Here is a 12,900-nt window from a genome sequence, read left to right as displayed (position 1 = left end):
TTATTAAACTTTAAATTTAAATAATTAGATGTTCGAATCCACATTATCAATGTAAATTCTTTAACCAAAAAATTTTGGGCATCATTTCCAACATTAATCAGAACAACCATATGAAATTTCATGTTTTTATCTAGATCAAATGACTTATATACCTTTTTTTTTTAACGGCAAATGATTTATATACTGACTTAACAAAATGAGTTTAAACACACATAATTATAATGTATATCATTCGATCAAGATCTGACAATTCAAATTTACGAACAAATGCCATCAACTAATCCATTCCCATCAAGTGCATGGATGAACACAAACTCATGTGAAGTGATGGAATAGTTTCCATCTTTCCATAATGCACATATTCTCCATGAGAGTAAAGCATGGTCATGAATATGGAAGGGCATTAATGTCATAACAATAAACAGTTAGTGAAGTATCATTAAATTAATTATGGACCCTACAAAAGGGACCATTTTGTAAATATTGTTATTATATAAACTTAGCGGTTACAAAGTCTTCTTGCTTGTGTTGTATTCAACTTCCCTTACCTACAAAGACAGACACAGAAAGAGAGACTCAGAGAGAGAGAAAGAGAACACAAAGCAAAGAACAAGCATAACGTGGCACATAGGAAAACAAAGAAAGGAACAAACGAGAAGTGAAAAACAGAGTACTTAGCTCTGTTTTTTCATTCTTTCTCTGTCAAAAACATCAAATCTTCTTCTTTTCAAAGGTGCCCAGTTTCAAATTTGCTATCTTTTTTGCACCTTCTATTCATTCTGATTCTTCTGCAAGTGGGTTTCTAAGGTTTTGTTCTAAAAACCATTTTTTGAACATGGGTTTTAGTTTCTAAGTTCAAAGTTGAAACAAGATTTTCTTGAAGAATATATAAAGAAAATTAAACTATGAGTTGGAAAAGTAGAGGAGAGATTGTTCCTAGAAATTTTATGTCTCAGAAATGGATGATTTTCTTGTGTATTGCAAGTTTCTGTGCTGGAATGTTCTTCACCAACAGGTACATCAATTTTCTCTATTGTTCTGTTTTTTTTTTTTTTTTTTTTTCTGTTTTCTATTGTTAAATTTCTATTGATAATTAATACTAATTTCATAATTGCTTTATGATGAGTTTTCTATGGTTTTTTATGTTAAATTTAGTGTTCTTAGATCTTCATAATAGTAGTATTCAGCACTTGTTTTTCATTGCTTAATTAATTTGAGTTAGTTCTATTATGAATTTTCTTGAATTTGATTTTTCTATGATTTTCCAATTTATTGAATTCAATTCATTAAGTATACTTTAAGTATTCAGCACTGTTTTTCACTGTATCTTATGTTGACCAAAACTCAGAAGAAATGAAATGGATCTGAAATAGATTGAATTGATTGGTATAATTTATGAATGAATTTAAGTTCTAACCATTAATTTCTTGAATAAGAAAAAAAATACTATTAATTTTTAGTTTTTGTTTAAGATTAAAGTCTTCTATTCTATATGATTGACCCTTAAGTTAACAAGTCAATTCTGGTCTAATCTAACTAACACTACCTCATCTTAATATCTCTAAATTCTGAAAAAAATTAATTATTGGCTAAATTATACAGTATTTACTTATGTTTATTTAATTTTCAGCTAGTTAATTTATTTAAATAATGTATTTTTTATGCTTAAAAATTACTGCACATGGCATATCATATATATCATCTCAATGGTGAAGAAGACCTCTGACACCTAATAATGAATTGACACATCTAGTAGTTACAATTACAACTGAAACAATTACATATACAACTTATTTACTAGTTGTTGAAATGTTGAAAGATGGATCCTTTATTTTTGGGTTCTACCTATTTATTAAAATAGTGATAGTCTAACTTATTTTTGAGGTCTTTTAATATTTTATTTAACTTAGGATGGCCACATGAAAGTCTTATATTATAACTTTAATCTAAAGAAATATAATTCAACCTTATAGTAGTTCATCTATCAATTTAAAATATTTAATTTTTCCTTAAGATTCTTATTTGACTATAGTACTTTGTTACCAACTTACCATGGCACCATGTGAGAAAGTTACTCTATATGGTACTTTTTTTAAGAGAAAACCGGATCAACAAAAATTGATGGATTTAGACTATCTTATGAACCAGATAAATCAACTTTTATTGATTCATTCGTCTCTTATAAAAAAGATCACAAGTAGTATTTATTGTGGTATTTTTCTGATGGGAAATTTTAATGTGTGACAGGATGTGGACTATTCCTGAACCTAAAGGACTTGCAAGGACAACAGCAATGGAAGCTGAACAATTAAATGTAGTTTCAGAGGGTTGTAATACAAGAATTGTAAGATTTATTACTTTGAGTTCAATGTTTCATGCATGATTTATATCATAATTTCTATATTTTTAATTTTGTGTTTGTTTTATTTTAGTTGCAAGAGAAGGAAGTGAAGCGCGTAATTAAAGGCGATTTCAAGACACATAAAACCTTAGAGTAAGTTACATTACATATATCATGATGTTATGTATAATTTTTTTTGGCGTTATTTTGAATGAGAAACATGTTTAATATAATTGTGTTGAATGTAGAAATTTGGATAAGACTATTTCAAATTTGGAAATGGAATTAGCTTCTGCTAAAGCAACTCAAGAATCTCTAAGAAATGGTGCACCTGTATCAGAAGATATTAAGATAAATGCATCAACTGGTAGGAGAAAGTACTTAATGGTTATAGGAATTAACACTGCTTTTAGTAGCAGAAAAAGAAGAGACTCGGTTCGTGCCACTTGGATGCCACAAGGTTCAAAATTCAATCATTGCTTTATTTTTTCGAGTTTAATAACTATTCACTGACAATAGTTTACATAGACGTTCAATCATATATTATCATCTTACCATTAATATTACTTATCGAAAATAGGTGAGAAAAGAAAGAAGCTAGAGGAAGAGAAAGGCATTATCATCCGTTTTGTAATTGGACACGGGTAAGCTATCTCGGAGTTTGATTTTAGTCTATGTACCGACTTTTCGGTGCTTAAATTACAAAACTTCGTCTTCTTAGTCCTTAAAGAAGGACCGAAGTTTTATAATTTGTACGGACTCAAAATAAAAACTATAAATTGAATATTTTTGCTCCTTTCTCCAGTGCCACGACTGGAGGTATCCTAGATAGAGCTATCGAAGCAGAAGATAGTAAACATGGAGATTTCCTGAGACTGGTAATGATCACTTGAATAATCACTTAACAGAACAGTATTATGATCACATTTATTGACGTCTTTGTTTTGATTTTGCAGGATCATGTTGAAGGATACCTTGAATTGTCAGCAAAAACAAAGACCTACTTTGCCACTGCTGTTAACTTGTGGGATGCTGACTTTTATATCAAAGTTGATGATGATGTTCATGTAAATATAGGTATCAAATTTTTATTCAATCTCCAAAGCTATTTTTATATAAGTTGTTTATGGAAATAAGCTGAAAACAGATTATAAACATGTCACATTGTTTGTATAAGCTCTTCGAAATAGTCTTAGAAGTACTTAAGCCAGAAATGGTTTATGTTTGTCTTAATATTCTATTCAATCTTTTTCAGCAACACTTGGAGAAACACTAATTAGACATCGTTCGAAACCGCGAGTATACATCGGATGCATGAAATCTGGACCGGTTCTTGCTCAAAAGTGCGAATCATTTTCCTTCATCCATTTTTTACTTAACAAAAATGTTGTAAATTTGTGACATTTCACCTCTAGCTTCTTAACATGTCACATTTTTCTTGCAGAGGAGTAAGGTACCATGAACCAGAATATTGGAAATTCGGCGAGACAGGAAACAAGTACTTTCGTCATGCGACAGGACAATTGTATGCTGTTTCAAATGATCTTGCTACATATATTTCAACAAACAAGTAATCACTTATTCCCTTTACTAAAAACTAAAAAGTAGTATAATTGAAGTGAAATTAATTGATTTTGTGTATATGTTTGTGTTAGGAATGTTCTTCACAAATATGCAAATGAAGATGTTTCATTAGGAGCTTGGTTTATTGGACTTGATGTGGAGCATATAGACGATCGTAGACTATGTTGTGGTACAACAGGTAAATATATATAGACCAGATACATTAACTATACAATAAATCTAAAAAAAAATAAAAAATAAAATTTTCTTATATTTTATCACGAAGGGAGTATAGGTTACAAATCATTATATATAAGAAAATTGCACCGGTCTCTGTGAGCATAGCTCAGTTGACAGGAACATTGCATGTAATATACATGACCGAAGTTCGAATCCTGGTAATTGTCTCATTTGTATGATTTGAATTGTTGAATCTTGCAGATTGTGAATGGAAGGCCCAAGCAGGAAATGCTTGTGTTGCTTCATTTGATTGGACATGCAGTGGAATTTGTAGGTCAGCTGAAAGGATTAAAGAAGTTCACAAAAAATGTGGAGAAGGTGAGAAAGCCTTATGGAGTGCTTCTTTCTAGGAGGAAGCCACCTTGAAGTTCTTCCTAACTCAGGAAGAAGTGATTATAACTATATTAATCAAATTATTAGGATGCAATAGTTTTTATTTTTACTTTTTTCTATATGTTTTAGAAGTATAGAAAAATTTCATTTTACACGAGAGCAGAAAATAGAGAGGAAGAGAGAAAAAAAAGAAAAGAAAAAGGACCCTTGTGCAATTTTAATTAATAAAGGAGATTGACCAATGTAGCTACTAGAAGAATAGGAAGCATGGGATAAAGTCCCCTCAATCCATTTTTTTTGTTTTATGCTTGAAGGGTCACTTTATATGTTAATAGTTCCATGCCTATCAAGCTCCTAATAAATACTAGTATATAGATATCATATATTTGGTTGGCTTTTTTAGGCCCTTTCTTTAATTTAATTTAAGTTTTATGTTTGGCAAAATTGAAATTATTTCTTTCATTGTCAACCTATTCATAAGCCGTCGAAGTTGTTCATTTTTTAATAAATAAAAGGAATAAATGCTTACCCTCGAACTGGATTTAGGTGGTCCCGTGGATCAGATACTGGTGTGAAAATAGAAAGAAAAGACATAAATGTCTTTTTACAATTAATTAAAAGAAAATTAAAAGAAAAATTAGAGAAATTACAATTATTTGGGACTAGGCCAAAACCCAATATAAACAATCAAGGGCATAAACAATATCTACATCGTTAAAAGTCCTACTAAAAAAATTCAATGAGATAAAACCACGTTGAAGGAAGAAAGAGTGCAGGTCGAACAAAAGAATGAGTCCTGAAAATATATATATCAACATATAAACGATAATCAGGAAACCGGTTAAATAAATTGGATATACAAAAGGGGATAGAATTTCACAAAACAAAAACAAACCATTACACTATAGCCTAAATGAAACAATTTTGTCAACACAATAGTTGCCTTATCTGAAAATATGAGAAACAATGAAACACGTTCTGAAAATTGCAGCAACAGTTGCCCTTCGACGGTCTTGGCCCAGCGCCCGGGCTATATATACTCCTCTTTTGCTTCACACTACTAGTCCAAAGTATCATTTGTTGTACCAACCTTGATATTTATTCTAACTCTATAAACTTTTTAAGTTCCAACTTACCTAATTTTCTAGACTTTTGGTGGCCAACACTTTTCCACTAATTGTCTAATAAACTTATAATAATGTGGTGTAACATCAGAAATCAAATTGTCATGCCAAATGGCACTTTAATTGGAGCAATATGCAGCTACAATATAAAAATCTGTTAAATTGATCCTAAATGTAAAAAGTGAAAATGCCAATATCTTAGAAGTTAGATGTATATTTTCCACTATGACCATTAATGTTGCTAGTCCCAGTCTTTTATATCTGGTGGTAGGGAATTAGTCAGCGTTACCAAAATTGACCAGACACTTTCTATGGCTATGCATGTTCTTCGTTAAGTCACTTTAATTTGCTTCATGTGAGATATAATTAGATAAAGTATTGAAAATTTGTATAATTGCAATTAATAAAGGAACAGTTGAAGTGCTATTGAAGTTGCAAGTTGCAACTGTGTTAAGGAAATTAGAGACACAAAAATGGAATTAATAAATATTGCCGTTTTCATTCATTAATATTGTTGTGGTACCACTTTAACTTCAATGCACCAAGTGGCTTAACAAGTGCATGCAGAACCTAAATAATGTAGCAAGGAACCTAAATGTTGGCCAATTTAGTTCTTTTTTTTTATTTTAAATTTAGTACCACACTTTATAAGTTTTATTTTTGTATTAATGCACTAATATGCAAGTCTCTTATTTATAATGGGTCATGTTAACTTGTATCTAAGGGCACATGTTAAGTTACCTAAAAATAGAAATATAATATTTAATGATATACAGAATTTAATGTTTAGAGAATTGAATACATCACAAGTTCAATAATTTTTTTTTTCACATTTATCTTCTTAACATGTGCCCTTAACCTTAAGGGCACATGTTAACATTCTCTTTTATAATTTAATGGATGTTTTTAATGGGGTTAAATCTTGTCGTATCGGATCAGAGATAACCTCGTCGGTGATGCTCCTCTTTCACTTCGGTGAATGAGAGGAGATTTTTGTACTTGCAAGTGCTCCGACGCTCAAATCGGTAAGAGTGTGAAGCAAAAGTTTTAAGATTTAGGATAATGTACCCGACTTCTGCATGAGAGGAGTATATATAGCCCCGACGCTGGGCCAAGACCGTCGAAGGGCATGTTTAATGTCATCAATGGTTGTCAGAAAACGGTTGAGGAGCCATGATGAGCAGTAAATGTTCATCATTTCAATGTCGTGCGTTACGATTGCTCTGGGTAAGTCGCACGTTGATTGGAGTTGCGTCTTCGTGGACTGGTATGCTATTGGGCCCTACTCGACGGTTAAAGAGGAGGACCTCCTCAGTGATTGTGCCTTAGGCTCAGTCCATAACAAATCTATTGAACTAATTGAAATTAATTTATCGAATTTTTTTGTCTAGTAGTCTATTGGCTAAACTCATACATTTTAAATGCAAAAAAGTGAAAAAACTCAGTATTCAAACTTTGACCTCTCCAATAATATTCCTAATAGCTATGAACTAAGAGCATCCACAATGGAGAAATCTAATTTTGAGTACCTAAGTGGGTCCCGCATGTACACACCACTCATTTAATTTTTTTTAATAATAGTACCTAATAAGCACTCAATCTCTCCAACCCAGCACCTCTTAAAAAATTCTAAATGGATCTCACAAATAACTTCACATCTATCAATAAATCTACATCTTTATAAATAGGTCCCACAAATTCTATTAGGTACTATGAGAGAATGTGCTTATTTGAGAAGGGATATTTATTTGGTACTAAAATGTGTTGTGTTCCAATGGTAATACCTAATAAATACCATGAGTATCTAATAAATACTACACCATCGGAGATAATCAAGTCATCCAAATCAACCATAGTTAGTCAGATAATAATCAACCATATAGATAGAGTCGATTGAACCATAGTTTGGGTTACAAAGTCAATGCAACAATGTTTCTTTGTATTTGTAAAATGTACATGTGGTGGTTGTGTAAGGTGTCAGGTATTAGCGGTAAAAATAATATTAGATGACAATGACATTAGCAATGGTGGAAAGGGAAATGACAAAGGTTTCCCTATGATGGTGGGTGATGATAATGACAACGAAGTTATGTTATTAGACGACAAACTCTGATTAGGCGACAAAACTATGAAGTGGACTTATACTATGTCACTTATTTTGGTGAAATGGTAAAAAAATTGCAAGTGAAAATTGAATTCATGAAATGGTTTAATGATAAGGACTATGTGAACTAGGGAACATGATTTGATGCAGTAATAATCCAAACAATTTTCACGTTGTTTTTAATCAGGACTGTCTGATCTGAAATTAATGGTTGGGATTATTTTGTACTAATTTTATTAAGAGATCTGCTACAACGTGTAACTATGTGCTCTGACTACAGCAGAGCATCCTGATCCGTGAACTAGTACCTCATATTTGTGGCTCTGTCTCTGTCAAGTAAGACAATTATTTTTGAACCGTTATATAGTGAAGTTCTATAGATCTTATCATATATTATCGGTGTTTAATATTTTTTTAATTCATTCCACTTTCCCTATTTTCTCTCCTCTCAAATTAGATATGCAACAATAGGGATGTGAGGAACAACCAAGAAAGCTACACCATCACAACTGTTATTATGATTGTGAGAATGTTTGCGTTTTTGATAAAATTGAAAATTTGGGTTTTGAATTGAGAATGTTTGCACAAACAGGTCAACATAACACTAGCATTTCTGGTCTCATATTCCAGAATTTCGGCAAATGTTTTCCAAAATCTTCTTTGATTATGTTATCCGAAATTGTTTTGGAATATGTTTTCCAAAATAACTTGCACATTGGAAAATATTTTCCAAAATACTGAAAAATATTAAAAAAAATGACCATGACTATGATAAAAAAACTGACAATTTCATGTTCGAATGTGTATAAAGAGACGTCTTCATAAACGTTTTCCAGAATAAATTGAAGGCAAAATTGGAAATTTAGGGGGTCTGGATGAAATATGGGAGGGGGAAAGAGAAAACTTCTCATAATGAGTATGTAACTATGTGCACTTCTATGTCGGCCCAACAAACTTTTTAGCTTGGGCTGAAATAGACCCACTTGGCTTTAGACATTTATATCCACACCTCTTTAGTTTTGAGAGACAAGAAAAAGGATGATTTGATAGTAGCAGAGAGAGAACGTAATAAAGCAAGGACCAAAAAAAGAGTCTTTATTTTTATTTTTTGAAGAAAGGTGTAATTTATTTTTGATCAAATACAAAGATTGAGTTTCAATTAGGGCTGCCCAAAGTCCCTAGAGCAAGAGTTGAGTGGTCACATCATAATTATTTAGGTATAATTAGATAGATAAAATTTTCTTACTAGTATGTTTAACTAATGTCCCGGAGGCATTGTTTAACATTTTCTTTTAAAATTGAGTTGTTATTTTGATGTATGTGTATAAATATTGTGCATAAATTATTAAAGTATTTTTCAAGTCTTCATAAGCAACAAATGTTTGATATTGAAGCCTCCCCATATTACCAATTTAGATTCAATGTAGCGAGATCACACTAACAATTAGTCTACTTAGATTATTTAGACCGTTTATATATTATCGAGTCTTTGAGAATAACATTCGGAGCATAGATTTCAAACTTTTTTTTGCCGTTATGGACTTTTTTTTAAAAAAGTTCGAAATTTACGTTCCGAACTTTATTCATAGAGATAAAAACAATATTCAGTGTATAAAAGAATGGCGGAGGAGGAAGAGAAAACTTCGAATTATATTTCATTCTAAAATCTTGGGTTTAAAATATACAAATTTGGATTTTGATGGGAGGGTTTGTACGTGAGAACTGAGAAGTAAAATTAACAATGATTCAAAAAAAGAGTAAAATTAACAAAAATTTAAAAAAATAAAAATGCTTTTGAGTAAACTGGTCTAAGGACTATTTCTTTCACTTGTTTTCACCTTTACTAAACAAGTATATATTCAGTATTTTCACTATCACTGTTCTACAAATTTTGACAATAAATCTATCAATTTTTTTTTTTTTTTGGAAATCCACAATTTTTAAAGACAATCTGGGAGTCAATCGTCGTTTGAAAATGCATCTTTCTATCTTACTTCGTCTATATTTGGTATCACAGTGATCCACCGGGAATGTGATACCAAACATATACTTAATACTTCTACTATAAGAGGTTTTTAATTTTATCGTTAGCAATTTAAAATAAACATAAATATTAAAAAAAAATAAAACCAGAAAGTAAACAGAGCTTAAAGTAGCAATGATCACTCTTGCAGTGAAATACATCAAGTATACATTCTTATATAAGTAACTTTTTTTTTTGTAAATGATTTTTTTTCTTTCTAAAAGTAAGTAATTTTCAAGTAAGAAATATATCTTTGAGAACAACTACTCTGTTTTTCAAGTGTTGCTTCTGCATGCATTCAAACTATACTCTACAAATGGATGTTACATTATGTGTATGAGTGTATCTCTAAGTTTATAGTATGTAATAAAGAAAGCATATGAATTACTGATTCTGGATACGTAAAATGAAATGTGTTTTTTGAACAAGACGAAAAATGAAATGTTGTAACTCTGTCTATAGAGAAGATGAAATCAATTCATATTCATACATATAAAAAAAAAATGCAAAGATTGTGTGAGAGTGAGAGAAAAGTAGAAAGATTTCTAACCTTTGTTTTGAGAGTTTTTGCACGAGGTTTATGAGTAGTGGCACGTGATATTGGCACGGCTCAATCGAAAAACAAAACTTAAGACACTTTAAGCATTGATTTGTCATTGAACCGCACCAATATCTCGTTCATCTCATCGAAGGCTTGAGCAAAATTCAAGCCTAAGAGAGGGTTCGGAAACAATTTTCTACCAGCAATAGACGTGCCTCGGTCACCACCTCACTAGCTTCTTCATTGCCCGAAACGCAAAGACAATCTGCTTAATATATATGATCACATAAATAAATGGAAACAAAACTTATAACTTTTAATTGACATGAGACACATGCAAAAGTGATCAATGAATCAAGATGAAACATGACATGAGGTTTCTACGTATAATGGATGGAGTTCTTTGAAAAACAAAGAGTTACCACACTACAAAGAACTAGAAAGTGTTATAGTACACACCAAACCATGGGATTTGGAATTGCTATTGTCACAAATTCACGAATTTGCGCATTCATTATTCAGTATGACCGTTGGATTGAAATCGAACAGTATGTAAAACAAATATATTTTGAATTTTTTGAAACCCTAAAATACTAAACTTAAAATTAAAACTGTTCAATCTTGATCTAACGATCACTGATATGATGACCATTCGAATATATAGAGTTTGAGAGTGCAACAAATTCAAGTATCAAAACATGGGTGATACTAGTTGTAACATTGAAGAAGTTGCATTAAAATTCCAACAACCAAAATGTGAGGGAGTTGGAATATTAATTTAAAAGTGGCACTGTAAATGTGAAAAAGCCATGAAAACAGGAGACAAATTAATGAGAAGCATTTATGTATTATGGGGCAGAGGGATGTTGGTTTGGTTCAATGGTTTTGTTAAATCAGCATTTATGAATCAAACAGTGGAATGGAACCTTTGCTTTTTTGGTTTTTGGCTACTAGTTCCTAACTCCTTAGGCATTATGCACATAATTAAGAAACCTTTCATTGGGCACTTCGTAGGTTCAGTGATTCCATAACTTATGCAATTGATGCCTCTCTATGGTTTTCTCACATGCTTTGATACTACCTCTAGCGAGTATCTTGAAACAAAGCATTAAAAGGATGGTATAGTAATAGTAAGTGAGAAAGACACTACTTAAATTGAGCTTAAATTTTTTTTATAGATAAGAAATGCAGTTAGGTCTAACTCAACCTTATAAAACCGTCTTGATAGGTGATGATTATTGTCTCTATTTATAAACCTATAATGTTAAACAAACCTTTTTCAACATAAGTATTGATTACATGATAAACATATCAAATAAAAAAAACTATAAACAATGCATAAGTATGTGATTACTTTTCTCATTGCTCGATGTTGGCCAATTCTTTCTATCTATCATTTGAGTATATCCAGACCAATAACCAACAAAGATATTGGCTTCATGAAAACGTTGATTTTTACATAGCTAAAATTGAAATAAGTTTGTGGATGGCTTAGCTAGAAACCGTAAAACATAAATCAAAAGATGCATTTAGAGCAAATTATAAGCTACAAACAAACAACTAACAAAGCCTACAAATATGTTATTAGAGCCCTAATTAAATCATCAATCAACCAATTTGTCCCTATTGAAGTTATGTAAAATAAATCCCAAATTTTAAAACCCTAAACGATAGATTTTTTTATTGATTACCTTTGTGTTGTTTTAAGGTTGTTGGAGGAATTAGCACTATATATTGTACAGTACATATTTGGTTTGAGAGAATTTAATTTTAGAGAGAAGTTGGAAGGAAAGAATTAGAGTAGTAAAAAAGTGTTTTGGATCTTTGAGTAAGTGGGGTAAAACTAAAAAATCAGGGGGTCCAAAGTGCAAAAAAACATCGGTATTAGTGAAAATTTTAAAATTCTAGGTGGTGCACCTACCCCTTAGTTACACACATCATCGCCACTGGTTAACATCCTCCTCACGCCCAACACTATTGGATTTAGTGCATGAATATAAATGGTGGGTGACTCGATAGAGGAAACCTGATAGTAGGTGACTTGTAAGGTGATGATTGCATCTATAAACTCATGTCCAGGCTAACTCACAAAATGATTTGCCAAAGTTAATCAATTTTTTTGTGAGACCTACGCTACCTCTTGATAATTTGGAGGTATTTACCCACAACAGTAAGAAAAGGTCACATAAGTAAATTTACAAGTGATACCTACAATTAACTTTTAATCCACTTTCACTTCACATACATATGACTTATTCTTTTTGGTTATTGTATAAATACTCCCAAATTATCGATGAGTAATATATAGAAAAAACCATTTTTTTTCTTTCTAAGTTAACATAAATTACAATGTTTTGAGCTAGAAATCAAATATCTGACCATTTATTTAATGACTCCAAAACTTCGACTAATTCATCGTTGATTATTATTATTATTTTTTTTGAGAAAGTGATTTTTTTTATAGATATATTGATAGTTACCAAAAAAAAAACCTAATAACAACAATAATTAACAAGCTAATGTGGGGGTACGTACCATCATCATGTTGGTGAAGTGAAAGAACTTTGGCCCATAAAGAGTAGTGCACGGAGAACTCATATTTGAATTTTGGAGACCCCCACATCAAGATCG

The 12,900-nt window shown here is 31.2% G+C and overlaps 1 protein-coding gene and 1 non-coding gene across 2 annotated transcripts; one reads left to right on the top strand and one right to left on the bottom strand.

The window, feature by feature from the left end:
• The first annotated feature begins 522 nt into the window (after positions 1 to 522).
• LOC123897125 (probable beta-1,3-galactosyltransferase 2) lies at positions 523 to 4,893 on the top strand. Its single transcript, XM_045947614.1, has 11 exons — positions 523 to 1,015; positions 2,248 to 2,344; positions 2,433 to 2,494; positions 2,590 to 2,801; positions 2,922 to 2,985; positions 3,147 to 3,219; positions 3,298 to 3,418; positions 3,597 to 3,684; positions 3,786 to 3,911; positions 3,997 to 4,103; positions 4,346 to 4,893. The coding sequence occupies exons 1-11, from the start codon at positions 906 to 908 to the stop codon at positions 4,492 to 4,494; spliced, it is 1,209 nt and encodes a 402-aa protein (XP_045803570.1). The 5' UTR covers positions 523 to 905; the 3' UTR covers positions 4,495 to 4,893.
• Positions 4,894 to 10,383: 5,490 nt separating this feature from the next.
• On the bottom strand, positions 10,384 to 10,531 carry LOC123900236. The gene has a single exon (XR_006805888.1). It is a non-coding gene; the product is annotated as a U4 spliceosomal RNA (small nuclear RNA).
• Between the last annotated feature and the right edge of the window lie 2,369 nt (positions 10,532 to 12,900).

The sequence above is a fragment of the Trifolium pratense genome, linkage group LG7 (genome assembly GCF_020283565.1).
Source record: "Trifolium pratense cultivar HEN17-A07 linkage group LG7, ARS_RC_1.1, whole genome shotgun sequence".
Lineage (NCBI taxonomy): Eukaryota > Viridiplantae > Streptophyta > Magnoliopsida > Fabales > Fabaceae > Trifolium > Trifolium pratense.
This window is presented reverse-complemented; position numbering and strand designations above follow the sequence as displayed.